The 14,120-nt window shown below is 40.4% G+C and overlaps 2 protein-coding genes across 2 annotated transcripts in view; one reads left to right on the top strand and one right to left on the bottom strand.

The window, feature by feature from the left end:
- The window catches only part of LOC143893161 (proton channel OtopLc), a 28,483-nt gene that overhangs the window by 11,675 nt on the left and 2,688 nt on the right, over nucleotides 1-14,120 (bottom strand). The window lies entirely within an intron of this gene.
- LOC143893184 (uncharacterized) lies at nucleotides 11,486-12,762 on the top strand. Its single transcript, XM_077398261.1, has 2 exons — nucleotides 11,486-11,751; nucleotides 12,292-12,762. The coding sequence occupies exons 1-2, from the start codon at nucleotides 11,693-11,695 to the stop codon at nucleotides 12,710-12,712; spliced, it is 480 nt and encodes a 159-aa protein (XP_077254387.1). The 5' UTR covers nucleotides 11,486-11,692; the 3' UTR covers nucleotides 12,713-12,762.

Below are 14,120 nucleotides of genomic sequence, written 5' to 3'. Positions count from 1 at the left end.
TTCAACTTATTTTTTTAACGAAGAATCATCTCCTTTCCGCTTGTATGATCAGTTCTGGGACATTCTATATATCTATAGATCTATATTTCTATACAAAACAATTATACATAATTCATTAAGAATGCTTGATTACTATATTCTTCATAAAATTAATGATTTCGTTTCCCGTGTGAAACACGCGAGGGTACAATTATGCTCGTTAGTACGCGCCGATAATATCGTTCGAGAGTGCAAGAGGCTAATCGCCCCTTGCCTAGAACGGCCCGTTCTAAGGCAAAGGGTTAAACGCTCGTTTCGCGTGCGAGGAATATTATTCGGATGACGATCATTCGGATGGGCGTTAGACGATGCGGCCTCGATGCGCAGCGGCCCGAGCAAATTGCCGAGATTAATTTGTCGCGTAGCTACCCATGATGATCCACCTAATAGACATCAGGCCGCCGCGCCGCTGCGCGCCGCCGCGATTACGCGTAATAAGCTGGCGCATTATATCCAGCTACGAGGTAAAGAAGAAGCAGCACCGCCAGGAGCGCGACTGCCACCTGCCACCTGCGAATTATCGATGATGATGATGGGTTTGATGCGCGATAGGGTATCGGTCCATTGACGATATACATAACGTCCGTCAGCTTTTTGGCGTTTAACAGCGATTTCGCGTCCGATGTCAAGTCATTATCTGTCGATTCCGCCTGACAAATTACGGGTAAAGAAGAGAGATGTTGACATTTGCACTTATCGTATACATGATACCACGGGGTAATCGATTCGGGTAATCGATCGGTTGTGGGTTAAATCAATATAACGACGACGCGATCGCTCGCCGTGGTAATTTCTTTTTTGCTCGATGAAGATTGACGTTATCAAGATGGATCTTTGGATAATGTGGAGAAAGTTAAATGGTATTTCGCCTTCGAAACCCCTCAGAATGTTTCAGGGTGCATTATCGAAAATTGATTTTTTTAAATTATTTTTAATTACCTTTAATAACATATTACGTTATTTTAACATTAATACTCTCATATTGATGATATATAGAGGACAGCCATCAATTCCGTAACTAGATATAAGAATATCGCGATCAATGCAGTTTTATGAAGGAAACGTCCTATGTTCCGAACGTAAAAATGCCGGTGAAAGAGACATTAAGTGCGCACGCAAAACGAGAAAAAGTGCCTTCACAAAATTTCATAAATTCTCTTGTGTCCCACTTTCGTCGACCGTCCCACATCCGCATGTGCGACATTATGTACGAAAACTCGCGCCTTTTTTATTCGCATAAGTCATACGTAACGTTCAATTAACGTACCTCACTCACCGTAAGGTGTAATTTATTATTTCAATCTGCCAACTGTGCACTTTCTTGTGTTCTTTTTCTTCCTCTGCCGTCACTTATATACTTCCGGCGCGAACCCTGTTTTATGCCGCGTGCCTAATTTTGTTTGTTTTATCATCTGCTTTCCAAAATTTAGCGCTAAACGAGTTAGTGATAGTCTTAATTTTTTATACTTTAAATATTCTACGTTCTACTGTTTACTCTATAATTTTTCTGCTTTAGTACTCACAATTCAATGTCGAAAGGAAGAAAGTTATGATTCGATATCGACGTGCGTGTGTAATTTTATTGTTATTACATTATTGCATTATTTGTGATATTTATATTATGAAAAAGCGATATAATCATTAATGCAGAAAAAGGCCACGTTAATGAAACACTTAATAATGCGGAGAAAAATGGCAATCCAAAGATATCGATATGTGTTCATAATTAATTTCAGGAGAATACGAATATTCGTGATGGAAAGCGAGCGGAGAATTGGAAATTTAATGAAAGTTTCAATAAAATCATTTACGTCGAAATTATTTTGAATAACGATGACTGACGCGTACTTTCTCGGAATTTTATATACACATTAAATACACATTATTAATGTCTTATTAAGTCTTTTACGTTTTTAATAATTATTACAAGACTTATTTCTTCTTTTTTATTCTTATCACGCAAAGCAAAATTTGAATAACTTATTAAATTTTCATCTTTTTTATTCATGCGGAGCAAAATTTGAATAACTTCTCAGGAAAACAAACATAAATGAGTTAGAGAACATTTGTATTTTGTCTCTTTCAATAGAATTAACGACGTCTATGCATTTTTCATTTAGAAACAAGCTTGTCTTAATTGCTGGTATAATCAATATGTCATATAATGTTAAAAATACCAGAGATATTTACTGTGTTTCATGAAAGTTTCACGAGTGATTGCATCTTCTTTTTGATTCGAAACAGTGAATAATATATACCTCATAACTGCCGAACGTAGATCATAAATAATATAATCCTTATATCAACACGCGTCGATGAGCAATCACTCAATCGATGTAATTAACAAATTGCGAATTGTCACGGTCGGAAAAGTTGTAAGGAGATTGATCGAATCGCACTCATTTATTGCGAAAGGACTATAAACGATGTATATGAGCGATTATTTCCGACCGACAGGTTATCATCCGATTTATGTATTCTATAAACGCTTAAACAGGTGCCTGATGGTCAGCAGATATATAAATTGACGGTGCCACATATGTTTTCCATTGAGAACACGAAATGCGACATTTGCAAATCTGGAGTCGGATCTGCCCATGCCCAGCTGTCCGTTTTCTCGTAATGATAAATCTCTGAGATGAGATTGCGGCGGAATAGGTATCTATAAGTCGGAAACACCCATACACAGCGTTTCATTTGCCGACTGGTCAGCATCCGAAACGCATTCAAAGTTGAAATATTTTTATTAACTGTTAGTCAAACAGTTGCAAGGTCGATTCAGGAAAAGTAGCGAAGGGAAGAGTTAAAAGATAATTTAAAAAGACGCATGAATAAGTTATCTTTGTTTTTTTAAAAACAATTTATTGATGTCGGAGAAAATTAAGAGACCTCCCAAAAAAGAGATTTAATTAGAAAAAAAATTTCTTTCTGAATAATCTTTTTTGAAAATTTATGAATAATTATTATTTATACACACACACACACAAATGTGCAAAGAGTTTCTTGGCATATTATACTCGATATCGTTGACCAAAGATGCGCTCAGGTGTGCTAACAGATGTGCAACGGTAATGACGCGTAAATACCCGTCGCTAATGAATAGATAAAAGGAGATAATAGCCGACAAGAAAACGCGAAAGCAAGGACCGCAGGGAAGATCTTGCGATCGAATCACGTGTTATATCGTCAAGGAAACGGTTCACGTATATGCGATATTGCACTTTAATGACGATCGCTGTGGAAGATCTCGCCCGACTTGTCGACGAGGATTTTATTATCCCAGTAAAATAATAAGAGACTAATGTTTTTGCGGCGCAGCGTCGATCGTGTTATGGGTACTTCGACCTTTTTTTTATTCAGGTTGAAAGATTACGGCGGATTCTCTGGCTATTTCGCGCGAGCTGCGTAAAGACTCGTCGTTCGACGAGAGACGCAGCTTGTAAAGATAAGCACGCGCGCGGCAGCTCGATCATGTTATAACGGGATCGCTTACACGCCGAAGATTGTGCTTTATTAAAACACACAAGGAATATGTCCATTTAAGGAATATTAATAACGTACCTAACAGATTGCTAAATTATGAAAAAAGAACGAGCGTATAATAATGCTTATGAAATCATCTCGCTGTATACAATCGTACGTGCACGGAAAGAACGGTTTTGCTGGAGTATCTAAAAATTTAGCTAGACACTGATCTGAAAATAATGATGTTGCATCGTCAAAATAATTATGTAGAACACTCAAACTGATTGCTAAAATGTCCAAATTTTTTTACAGCATTATCATCATACTTCAGCGACTTACTATAATTATTTTAATAATGCAACAAAATTATTTTCAAATCTATATCCAGCTAAATTTTTAGATACTTCAGCAAAACCGTTCTTTCTGTGTGGACAACATAAGAGTGTTGCAAAAAAATTTTAATAAGAAACTTTCTTGGCTTCTTTCTAATTCGAGTCGGTCCTTCTTCACATTACGATTTGCTACTGCTCTGCCTCTTTTACAGTTTGTTCAGGCAGATGTATTACCGCGCGTATCGTCGTTACTCGCGGTAACATTTCTCTAATGATCCAGGTAGAGTCGTAGAGTGTCATCAGCGAATCGCTCGACGAGGGAACATCTGCGTTGAAAAGTGTACAATAATGCTTACCTACAAAATCATTTCGAGTTTACGATGATACGTGGACAACATAGGAGTGTTATAAAAAATTTTTAATAAGAAACTTTCTTGTCTGCCTTCTAATTCGAGTCGGTCCTTCTTCGTTACGATTTTGGTACCGCTCTGCCTCTTTTATACAATTTGTTCAGGCAGATCTATCACCGCGCGTATCGTCGTTACTCGCGTTACAGCACTTCCATAATGATGCAGGTATATCGTCAGCGAGTCGTTTCGACGAGAGAACATCTGCGTCGAAAAATCGGGACCGCGTATGGCTATCCGCGAGAGAAGGCACGTGCGGATGTGTATATTTTCGCGTGGATGCAATTCGCGCCTCCGTTCCGTGCACCGCCACCGTGAATGCTGCGAGAAAAGTGGTTAACTGTACAGAGAGCCAAGCGGCGGCGGAGTAGGTATTCGGCGATGCAGCGCGCGGCGCGCTGCGCTGCATCATCTAACCGCAGAGAATCAGTTATGTGTAACAGTGACTGTGAGGGCTGTCAGGAGGCTTTTAGTAACGGTGGCGTCATATGGCTGACGCGACGATGAATGGAGCCGGGGCACGGAGTAGAACACGAAAGTAAGTTACGGCGGCCGCGGGGAGGAAGAAGTGCGCCCGCATTTCATATCAGTTTCTTCCACGAATATGTTGAATCTCGAGATAATTAGGCTCATTTGTCTGTAACAAGATCTCTTATTTGTGTATTTCCTTATCACTTTTCATCAATCCGCCGCTATAGTGAAAGGATTGCGCGGGATACAATCTTAAATGGGCTGCTAATTAACGGGCAGTCGAGTACTTAATAGCTGCCTGATTATTAGTTATTTTTAATATTTGAATGGTCCAGAACTCTATAATTGGGGACAACTCATATATTTTTATTTTAAATTATTATTATCTGATATTTAAAAAAATATTATTAAATCAAATTAAATTATTTTATCAATGCACGTGCGGAAAATAATTCGAGGAATTGTATTAAACTTCGCATTATTTTGCACTTTATAGTTGATAATCGGAATGCTTAGCGTTCTATTAAAAATTTAAATGCGATGTGCATCGGAAATCCGAATGAAATATTCATACCATTGCTTGATATTATTCACATTTTTATATCGCTATTGCAAATGCATCGGATTTACCGAAGTGCCGAAGGCAAGATTATTTTTTCCAAATCCCTTCTGAATCATTTACGTACCAGAACATTGCACATTGTTCAAAATTATCTCACCCCTCGCTCGCTCTCGCGCCCGCGCCGATCATACGTTTTCAAAGTGAAGTTTTTCTCTCCGCGGCGGAGAAAACGATTCGCAGCACGGTGGAGTGGCCTCAAAAGTTATGTGCAAGAATAAATAGAGGTCTTTTCTCCCGCTCGCGCGCGCGCGATTTTTACGCTTCTGGAGTCGTTGAAGAATTACGCATAGGAGATCCGATTGCGAGAGGAGAGACAATGGCGGAGCCCGGAGCGGTTATATCACGTATTTCGTATTCCCGTTTAATTCCGACAGAATAACTCATGCCCGCTTGCTACGCGTGCTTTCTAATTTCCTCGATGCAAATCTACATCCGCTCGGATGCAACGCATCGCTCCGGGAGAGACGTAACGCGCGGCGCGCTCGCATGATGAAAAACGCTCAGGCCAGTCAACCAGGAAACGGGCAGCTCGTCTCGAGCGCGTATATAAGAGTAAGAGTCGCGATATTTTAACAACCCGATGACACCGGTTGTAATATGCCGATCGCAGCGGATGGTAAAAGGTGTGTAAAAATGGTGAAAGTCTCGTGCGGCCGCTCGCAATTCATACGTGCGATATACGCTATTCTACGGCGGCCGCCGCCGTGCCGAAGAGCCACACCATATCGGACGAAGACATAATGAGAGGTCTCACGAAAGAAAGCAAGAACGAACTGTACTTGACTAGAAAGCTGCGTGTGATACTCGTTTTAACTCTCGAACAATGAAATAGCACGTTAAGAATGTCAAAAACCGTTAGTATTATTATAGACTTCTTAACGTCACTGCAGGGGACCGAATTGCTATAATGTACGAGTCTTTGCGCGGAAAAGAAAAATAATGTGCCGAAGCGTTTGTCTGAATATTACAAGTTAAAAGCGGATGTAATAAATGGACAATCAACGATATGTACAGATAGTTTTTTTTTTTACTATTAAAAATTCCATTACGATTTTTGTTATAAAAAGAAAAATCGTCGAAAGTCAATAATATTTTCAGCATAGTGCTGAAACGGAATGACATCCTGTTCATTCTCCGCTGGGCTGCTAATGGCATCGAGTCATCCCGTAGAGAATCTAATTTTAGAATCGAGTAAGACAATTCACCGTTGCTCGAGCAAGGCAGGCGGGGATCGCGATAGACAACCAGGTGCATAGAAATGCAGTCCTTAGTCGAATGTTGACCTTATCGCGTTGGCTCATGAGCCACACTCCGCACGTATCGAGACGCCGATGCGTATGCATACCCGGTGTACTATCTACCGCTACTCGAGTCCATTTTGCTGGACAATACCGTAAGACACGTGTCGCCACGCATACCGAATGTGTGGACGACATACTTTGCCGAATTATACGCCGTTGTCGCCTAGTCGTTGTCGGTGCCACTTATCAATCTCGCAACCCATTGCACGCACCTGATTGTAATTTACAAGTGAGCAAGCTGCGACAAAAGAGATCGCAGGCGAGGAAAACAGCCGTGTCAATTTGCAGACATTTCTTAAGTTCATTAATTTTAATGGGTTCTTATAGAAACGATAATTATAGTTCCTAAATTAATAGTCAAGTATAGAGAGTTATTTAGTTTTAAATCAATATTTATATAAATATGATTTTATATTCGTGATCTTAAATATAATTAATTATTCACAAAAGTAAATAAAATTGTACATAACTCTCGTTTTAAATTAAATTATTTCAATTAAAATTATTTTATTGTATCCAGGAATGTCTTTAATTGCTTAATAATAAACGACATAATATTTATAACAAAGTGGGATAAAAATGGGCAATGAGAGAATAACGCGGTTGTTGGTAGTCACAATGACAATATTTAATTATAATTAACCCTAAATATTAAGATGTAAAACGGACGTTTTGGCTCCGCTTTGAGCCATATCAGTGACATCAAATGATAAATGAAAGCTATAATTCTCAACGGTCATTAAGTTAATAGTAAGTAAGCGCTTCTTGATAGCGTGGTCAAAAAGCTACAATAAAAATAAAAAGTTGACATTAAAATTGACTACTTGAAGATGGTCAAGTAGTTTTGAGATTAAAAATAAAGCTGTGGAGAGATAAAATCGAGACTACAACCGGTATACATATTAATACACAGTTAATAGAATTAAATTGAATGTAAAGACAACCAATTACACAGTATTATACCGATTTTATCTCTCCACGGCTTCATTTTTAATCTCACATTCTCCAAGACTACTTGACCATTTCCAATTTTAACGTCAACTTTTTGTATCGCTATGACTTTTTGACCACGCTATCAAAAAACACTTATTTTAATTTTAGTTCGTTTTAAGAGACCTTCTCTCACCCCATTTCTCCTTCATCGACGTTGTCGAGATCGCGGATACCGTATCCGGTACATCCACCGCGCGTTCCTCTTTGCCGGATAGAATCCCCTCGATACAATCCGACTTATCCACTTTCGTCACTGATCCTCGTTCGTTCTTCCAGTCGTCACTCTCTCTCTTGCCGATATCCGTTCTCGGTTCCGCGAAACCCGACAGATTTCGGATATCCGGCACCAGGGTCTCTTCGTCGTCCTCCCTGATCCTCCATTTCGCCCTCTGATGCTGCTCTCTGACACCCTCTGAGCAAGGACGATGCTCGTCCTTGCTCTCCTCTTCCTGTACTTTTTCACTCTCCGGATCCACTACCTCTTCAACAAGTTCCTCCTCTTGCAGCATGTATTCTCTCCTCTCATTGGGATTTCCGTACACTCTGTAGGGACCCACGAGGCCCACCACTCCTCGGGGCAGTGCCACAAAGTTCTCCTGGTCAGGCCAGGTATTCTCGTGCTCGCAACGATCGAAATACATTTCCGGCGGATCCGGAAGGGATTCTCTAGGCGTGTCGTAGAGCCACTTTCTTACCTCAACTCGCCTGGACAACTCGTCCTTGGGGTCTGATTTCTGCTGTTCGGGCCTCTCGTCCTCCTCGTTCGCTTCGGAAGACGTTTCCAGCAACCGTACTTTCTTCGGTTTTCTCACCACGCTGTAGAGAGTGTTCTCGTCCTCGATCTCGAGGATCGGCGACGCTTTATTTTGGGATGCTGACCAGACGCACGGTAATTCTCGCTGCTCGTTTTCCAGCTTCCGTTTCGGTTCGTTCTTCACCGCGCTGATCACCACGATCTTGCCGTGGGCACCCGGGGGGAGACTCTTCGTCGCGATACACTCGTCGCTGTCCAGAACGCTGTAGATCGGCTCGCGCGTCGCCGTTTGGATCCACTTGGGTCGTTCGTAAGTTTTCGAGGTGCCACCAACGTCCGATGATTTTCCGTCGACCGTCGCCGTGGAAATGCCAGCCAGCTCGGCCACCATCCTGGACGAATTCTTCGTGTCCAACGGGTCCGCACCGGATGTCACGCATTCATCGAATCGTGACCGACGATTCGAGATCGGAGTACCGTATTAAAAGTGACGCTGACACGAGATTGATAATCGATTTGCGGCGCGTATAAAGAAGAATGTTTCGTGCTGTGAATTCTTAACCCTCAACGAACGCTGGAGCAGACAGTGCACACACACAACTTGGAGGAATTTGTGGTTTCTTTGAGAAATTAAACTCAAGAGTCATATTGCTCGGCTTTATCAATTTTTAATTATACGATAAAATGTAAAATCAGATAAATAAATCTTTAGCTATAAGAATCACTTTCTTCATCTTGGCTCTTGAAAATTATTCTAATTTCTTCTGTTGCGCGCGTGGTATTGAAGCATAGAAGCGTCCGTAAACCTTTCGTGGGATTTAATCCCGAAGATCATTGCTCACCTTTGATTTGTCTTGAGAATATACAATTAACTAATTGTGTCTGGACGGAATCGTCTCAATTTACGAATGTCATGCACCAATATTCATGGATACTTCTTCAGTTACGAGGATCACTTTCTTCAACTTGTTGCTCGATTTACGCCCTAATTCTTATTTCGTTAACGTTTCGACTCCTCGCTGTTCGATCTGAGAACACCGAGTGCACCGGCTCGCACGCAAAAGGCAAATGGCACTCGGCCACTTTAGTTTTAACGAAGAACAATACCACAGTATCGACGCGGTGGTGGCCGATGGTCGCGGAGGTCGATGGGATGGATGTGGTCCTCGTTCGTGACCAGATTCGCGAAATAGAAAATTTCACATTCTTCGCGACGTCGTCAACTCTCTACATTCTCGTCAGCTAAGATCCAAATCTATACATACCGCGATTATATTTTGCGTTTGATATATAGGCACTTCAGATGCAAGAAGAATTTTTATCAATTTTGTAATAGATATAAGAAAAAAAATGTTTTTTTTTATTTCAAGATGGGTTGGAAAAATTCAAAGGATTAAACTTAATTGCATATTGCGAATCTTTTACAAAACTTCCTTACTTTATCACGCGATATGATCAAGAATTAATCACCATGTCCATAATGGCGCAACTCATTTCCGACGTATTATTTTATACGTGGATGTACAAATATGCTTCTTTCATATTCAGAATGCGTATTCAGATTGCGCCGTATTTCTTGATTATTATCGTTTTCTGTTTGCCAATATTTCAAGATCGGACAGGATAATTGAGTAATCGAGTAATTCAACCACTTTATCTAATCATACACGCGCTCACGAAGAAAATGATTATAATGAACTCAAAATATTTCTCTGGTGTAAAAAAAGTTTTTCTTATTATTATAGAAATTTTATCACATCGAAAAATTTTTTTAATTTACTGAAAGAGAAAATAAAATATTAAGAGAGGAACATTGCATTTCAAGATGCGCAGTCTTTAAAGTTGCTTTAAAGAGAATCAAAACGATCAAATTTACTGGTGAACATGATGGGAATATGATGTGCGAAATGCCGCATGTGCGGGGATTTAAAGTCGGCATCATCGCGCCAGCTGTGTCGGGTACTTTTTCCTAATCGTCTCTCGCCCCGGGACGTTGTCTTACTCGCGCGCAGATAGTAATTGGTGCGCGAGATGATCGATCAGCCGTCGTTACCATAAGATTACGTATAATGATACCGGCCGTTAGACTTTCCGACCTAGCTATCTTCCCAACGCCTCTCTTGAGATGCATAAATACATCGGCGACACAGCACGTTGACATTTTTCCGCGCGGAGGAAAATACACGAGCACAATCCCACTTATAGCTGGCGTTTATCGCCGGGCCCATCAGGCGTTTTGCAGCTGATAATCATCGTCATTCGCGAAATGGCCGTACTTCCGTACGATCCTTGGATCATTCAAGATCCGCCACGAGGGTCAATGCACGATCCGATCGCAACAAAGTACGTACATTAAAACGCTGAGCGTGCGCGCGCGTGGAAAATTGCAAGTGCTGTATCGCGTTAGGACGGTGATTCGAGCGTTATGATTAACTTAATAGCAGAAGTATAGGGAGTTATTAATGTTATTATAGCCGTCGCTTTGATATTCGAATCTATCGCCTTCGCGAACAATCCCTTTTATTTAGTCGAATTGATCTTGTAAATGCCTTGAACGACCAAGTTTTAATTACGAAAGGATTATACGTGCAATATTGCTTTGGTCTTCTTCGATAAATTAACAAACGATTATAGGAGAACAGCAGTCGATTTGCTTGCGTTTTATCAGTTAAGGCCTTGAAATCCAAGCCAACTTTAAAATGCTTTCATAACGTTCAAAGAAACATAATGATTGGAAAGAAAGTTTCTTGCAAAGAAAGGCGATAAAAGGAAAACAAGCAAAGTACATTTTTCCTCTTCCTGGAAATTTATGGCTCTGATATAGCTATATAAGAAGTTCAGGTCTTGAGTAAAGTCAAGTTCGAATAACGATACAACTAACTGTAAACACGCGATTTTTATTGGATGTAAGGCTATCTCAAGATCAAAGTTCAAATTAGCCCATTCGAGAACGTTTATTTTTTGCTGACGGACTTAGAATATTTGTAACGAAACAGTCAACATATGCGAAAAGAATCACGAATACTCGCAAACGACGCATGGTGGAAGAAGAAGAGGAGGAGGAGGGATCGTCATAACAGCAGCCCACGTCAGAGTCTGTTACCGTGCTCTCTTCGTTAATTTTAGTACACGCTCCACTACCGTCTAGCTCGCAAAGACGATAGTTTTCGCGCGCACGCGATAATGATATCGGGCCAAGAACACGGAATAGCGTCACAACATTGAGCACGCAATTTGCATCGGCAAGCTAATATCAGCCGGCGGCTAACAACAGAATTCTCCTCTCGCGCATCAGCAAATTGTTAACGATGACGCGCGTTTATCTTCTAATCTTCTGTTACATTTTAAACTCCGCACTAAGCGAGCCGTGAGTACATTCATATTAATAAACAATTTTCTTTTTCTGAAAGCTAAAATGATTTCCTGGCTGTCGACATGAATTTTCGAAAAAAATACAAATCTTTATTGGAATTATCGTTTGTAACATTTACCTATATACACATTTTTCGCAAGATGACTTTATAGTAATATTTTAAAGCTAATCAGATTTTCCCGAAGAGGAAAAATAATAATATTTTCAATATTTATCTATGTATTTTAAAAATATTCAATGAATGATTTGTCAAAAAGGCTGCGATGTCTCGTTCGTGCATCAAAGCAATCTCCGTTTTTATCTGATCAGAACTCTCTCGAAATCTCTTGATCCATCCTGTAGTTCGCGATTTAACGCGTTGGAGTAGCTTAGAGATAACGCAATTCTCTCCTTCGATAAAGTATCTTCTTACTCCGAAGAGAGGAAGTCTCTTGCCTCATAACGGCTTTTATGAAACTCAATCGCAATCGTTCGCCGGCTCGCGCGCGCCCGCTTTCGCAGACCTTCGCAGACGCGAGAACTTCTCTTTTGTAGAACTACGTGGCTGATGCAGGGCGAAGCGTTCACCAAGGACGAAGCGACGTCCCGACTCGTCCAGCTGGACAGCCACAAGTCGTATCTTCCGGTGAGCACTAGAGCGGAGGTGTACTACAGGGCTCGACCGGGCAAGCTCATCACCTGCGTGATCGCCGCGTCTGTCCGCCAGCGAGGCCACGTGAGCGTGGCGGAGGGCGGCTACGGAGCCAGGGAGGTCCGGATCCGTTACATGACGGAAAACGGCGAGCCGGACGAATTTTTCGTTCTCATACAGGCCGCGAGGAGGGAGCCGGTGTCCGTCGAGGGAAACGTCGTGAGAAGCTCGAGACTGGGCGTCGTCTACGAACCCATGACGAATTGGACCCGCGAGGAGATAGAGGACGCCTTACGCAATAACACCGATATTTTTCCATCGTGACGGGATGCGTGGGTTTCAATTCTTTTTTGGTAGGATAACGACGGTATATATGTCATAAAAAACTTGGAATTACTGCTAGTCATTAATTAATTTTAAGCGGTTTTTAAACTCTTTCGAATCGAGTCTTTTTGAATTATTAAGGATTAAGTTCATCCGGAATTAAATTATCAAAAAAATCTGATTTTATTCTGTAATATAAAATATTGAATTGAAATTTTTTCGATTTTATATCGTAAAAATGAATCAGATTTTACAAATAAATTAACTTATTATTAAATAGATGACAAGTAATTCTCTACGTAACTTTTTTTTCAATTTAAAATATTTTCAAACAGAATATCTAAAAGTCTAAAAATGTCAGAGAAATTGGACGCTTTTTAGATATTTTTACAGCGGTTTTTCTACATTATTCTGGTTTTGGTTCAGCTGAAGAAACTTTATTTTGCGAAGCTCAGCGGTTCGAACGATTGAATCTTCCTATATAATTATCGCCAGGGAGATGGCTCATTTACAAGCCAGCATATCATTTTACCGCCTCGTATAATTCTGGCCGAACATGTAATTGCGCACGTCTTTCCAGTATAATTACGCGATGCGAGATATGCATTAGGCGCGTAAGTGAGATGTCTAAATTTGGTTTAACCCTTTTCATTTTAAGATATACGATTGCGTAGTCAATATAATCCTTTGGAGATCTTTTTCATTCATTAATATTTTATATAAAACTGTTTCTGAACTTTTCGTATTTTTAACATTCCAATTTATGTCGGTTTTATATTCGTCTGTTATAAAATAATTTCCCTATATACCATCTCATTTTTCCATAAAGAACAATTGATTTGTACGTAGTAACAATTTAATTCAGTTTATATTTCGCTATTGTGTGCCTCGACGGAATAAACTTCTCTATTCAATTCTTAGGATAAGCGATGATTTATTAACAATACAATTTGTTATATTCATGTAACGAAGGGGGGGGAAGTCTGTCGTTACGGAATTAGAACACTTTGACGTATGCAGCGGCGAATAATTGACGCAAATGGATCATTTATTTTTTCGATCTTGCCGACAGCCGTTAGTTTTCACGTTCCACCTGTTACAGCAGCAATATACTTGGCCGAGTGCGAATACATACGTACAACCGGCATTAATTGTGAAAGTAGATCGCAATTCGTAACTAATAACTGCCAGCGGCGGGTGTTACATGCCGAGAGGAGATTTAATGATTAATCGCGCCATAACGAGCTACAACTTTTCGGAATATTGCGCGATTTAATTGGCACGTTACGCTGCGACGCGACCGAAACTTCATTATTATTCGCGATTATATATACGAAAGCGATGAAAAAAAATTGTGATGCGATGTTAATATAGACTGAAACGAAAAATCGTAAATGGCATAACGCGT

Source organism: Temnothorax americanus, unplaced genomic scaffold (assembly GCF_048541705.1).
Source record: "Temnothorax americanus isolate GAGA-0224 unplaced genomic scaffold, ASM4854170v1 Scaffold12, whole genome shotgun sequence".
NCBI lineage: Eukaryota > Metazoa > Arthropoda > Insecta > Hymenoptera > Formicidae > Temnothorax > Temnothorax americanus.
This window is presented reverse-complemented; position numbering and strand designations above follow the sequence as displayed.

Excerpts from the sequence above, each read along its gene's own strand:
- LOC143893184 (XM_077398261.1), top strand. The coding sequence starts at position 11,693 with ATGACGCGCGTTTATCTTCTAATCTTCTGTTACATTTTAAACTCCGCA. Across the intron at positions 11,752-12,291 it reads AACTCCGCACTAAGCGAGCC|AACTACGTGGCTGATGCAGG; the intron begins GTGAGTACATTC and ends TCTCTTTTGTAG.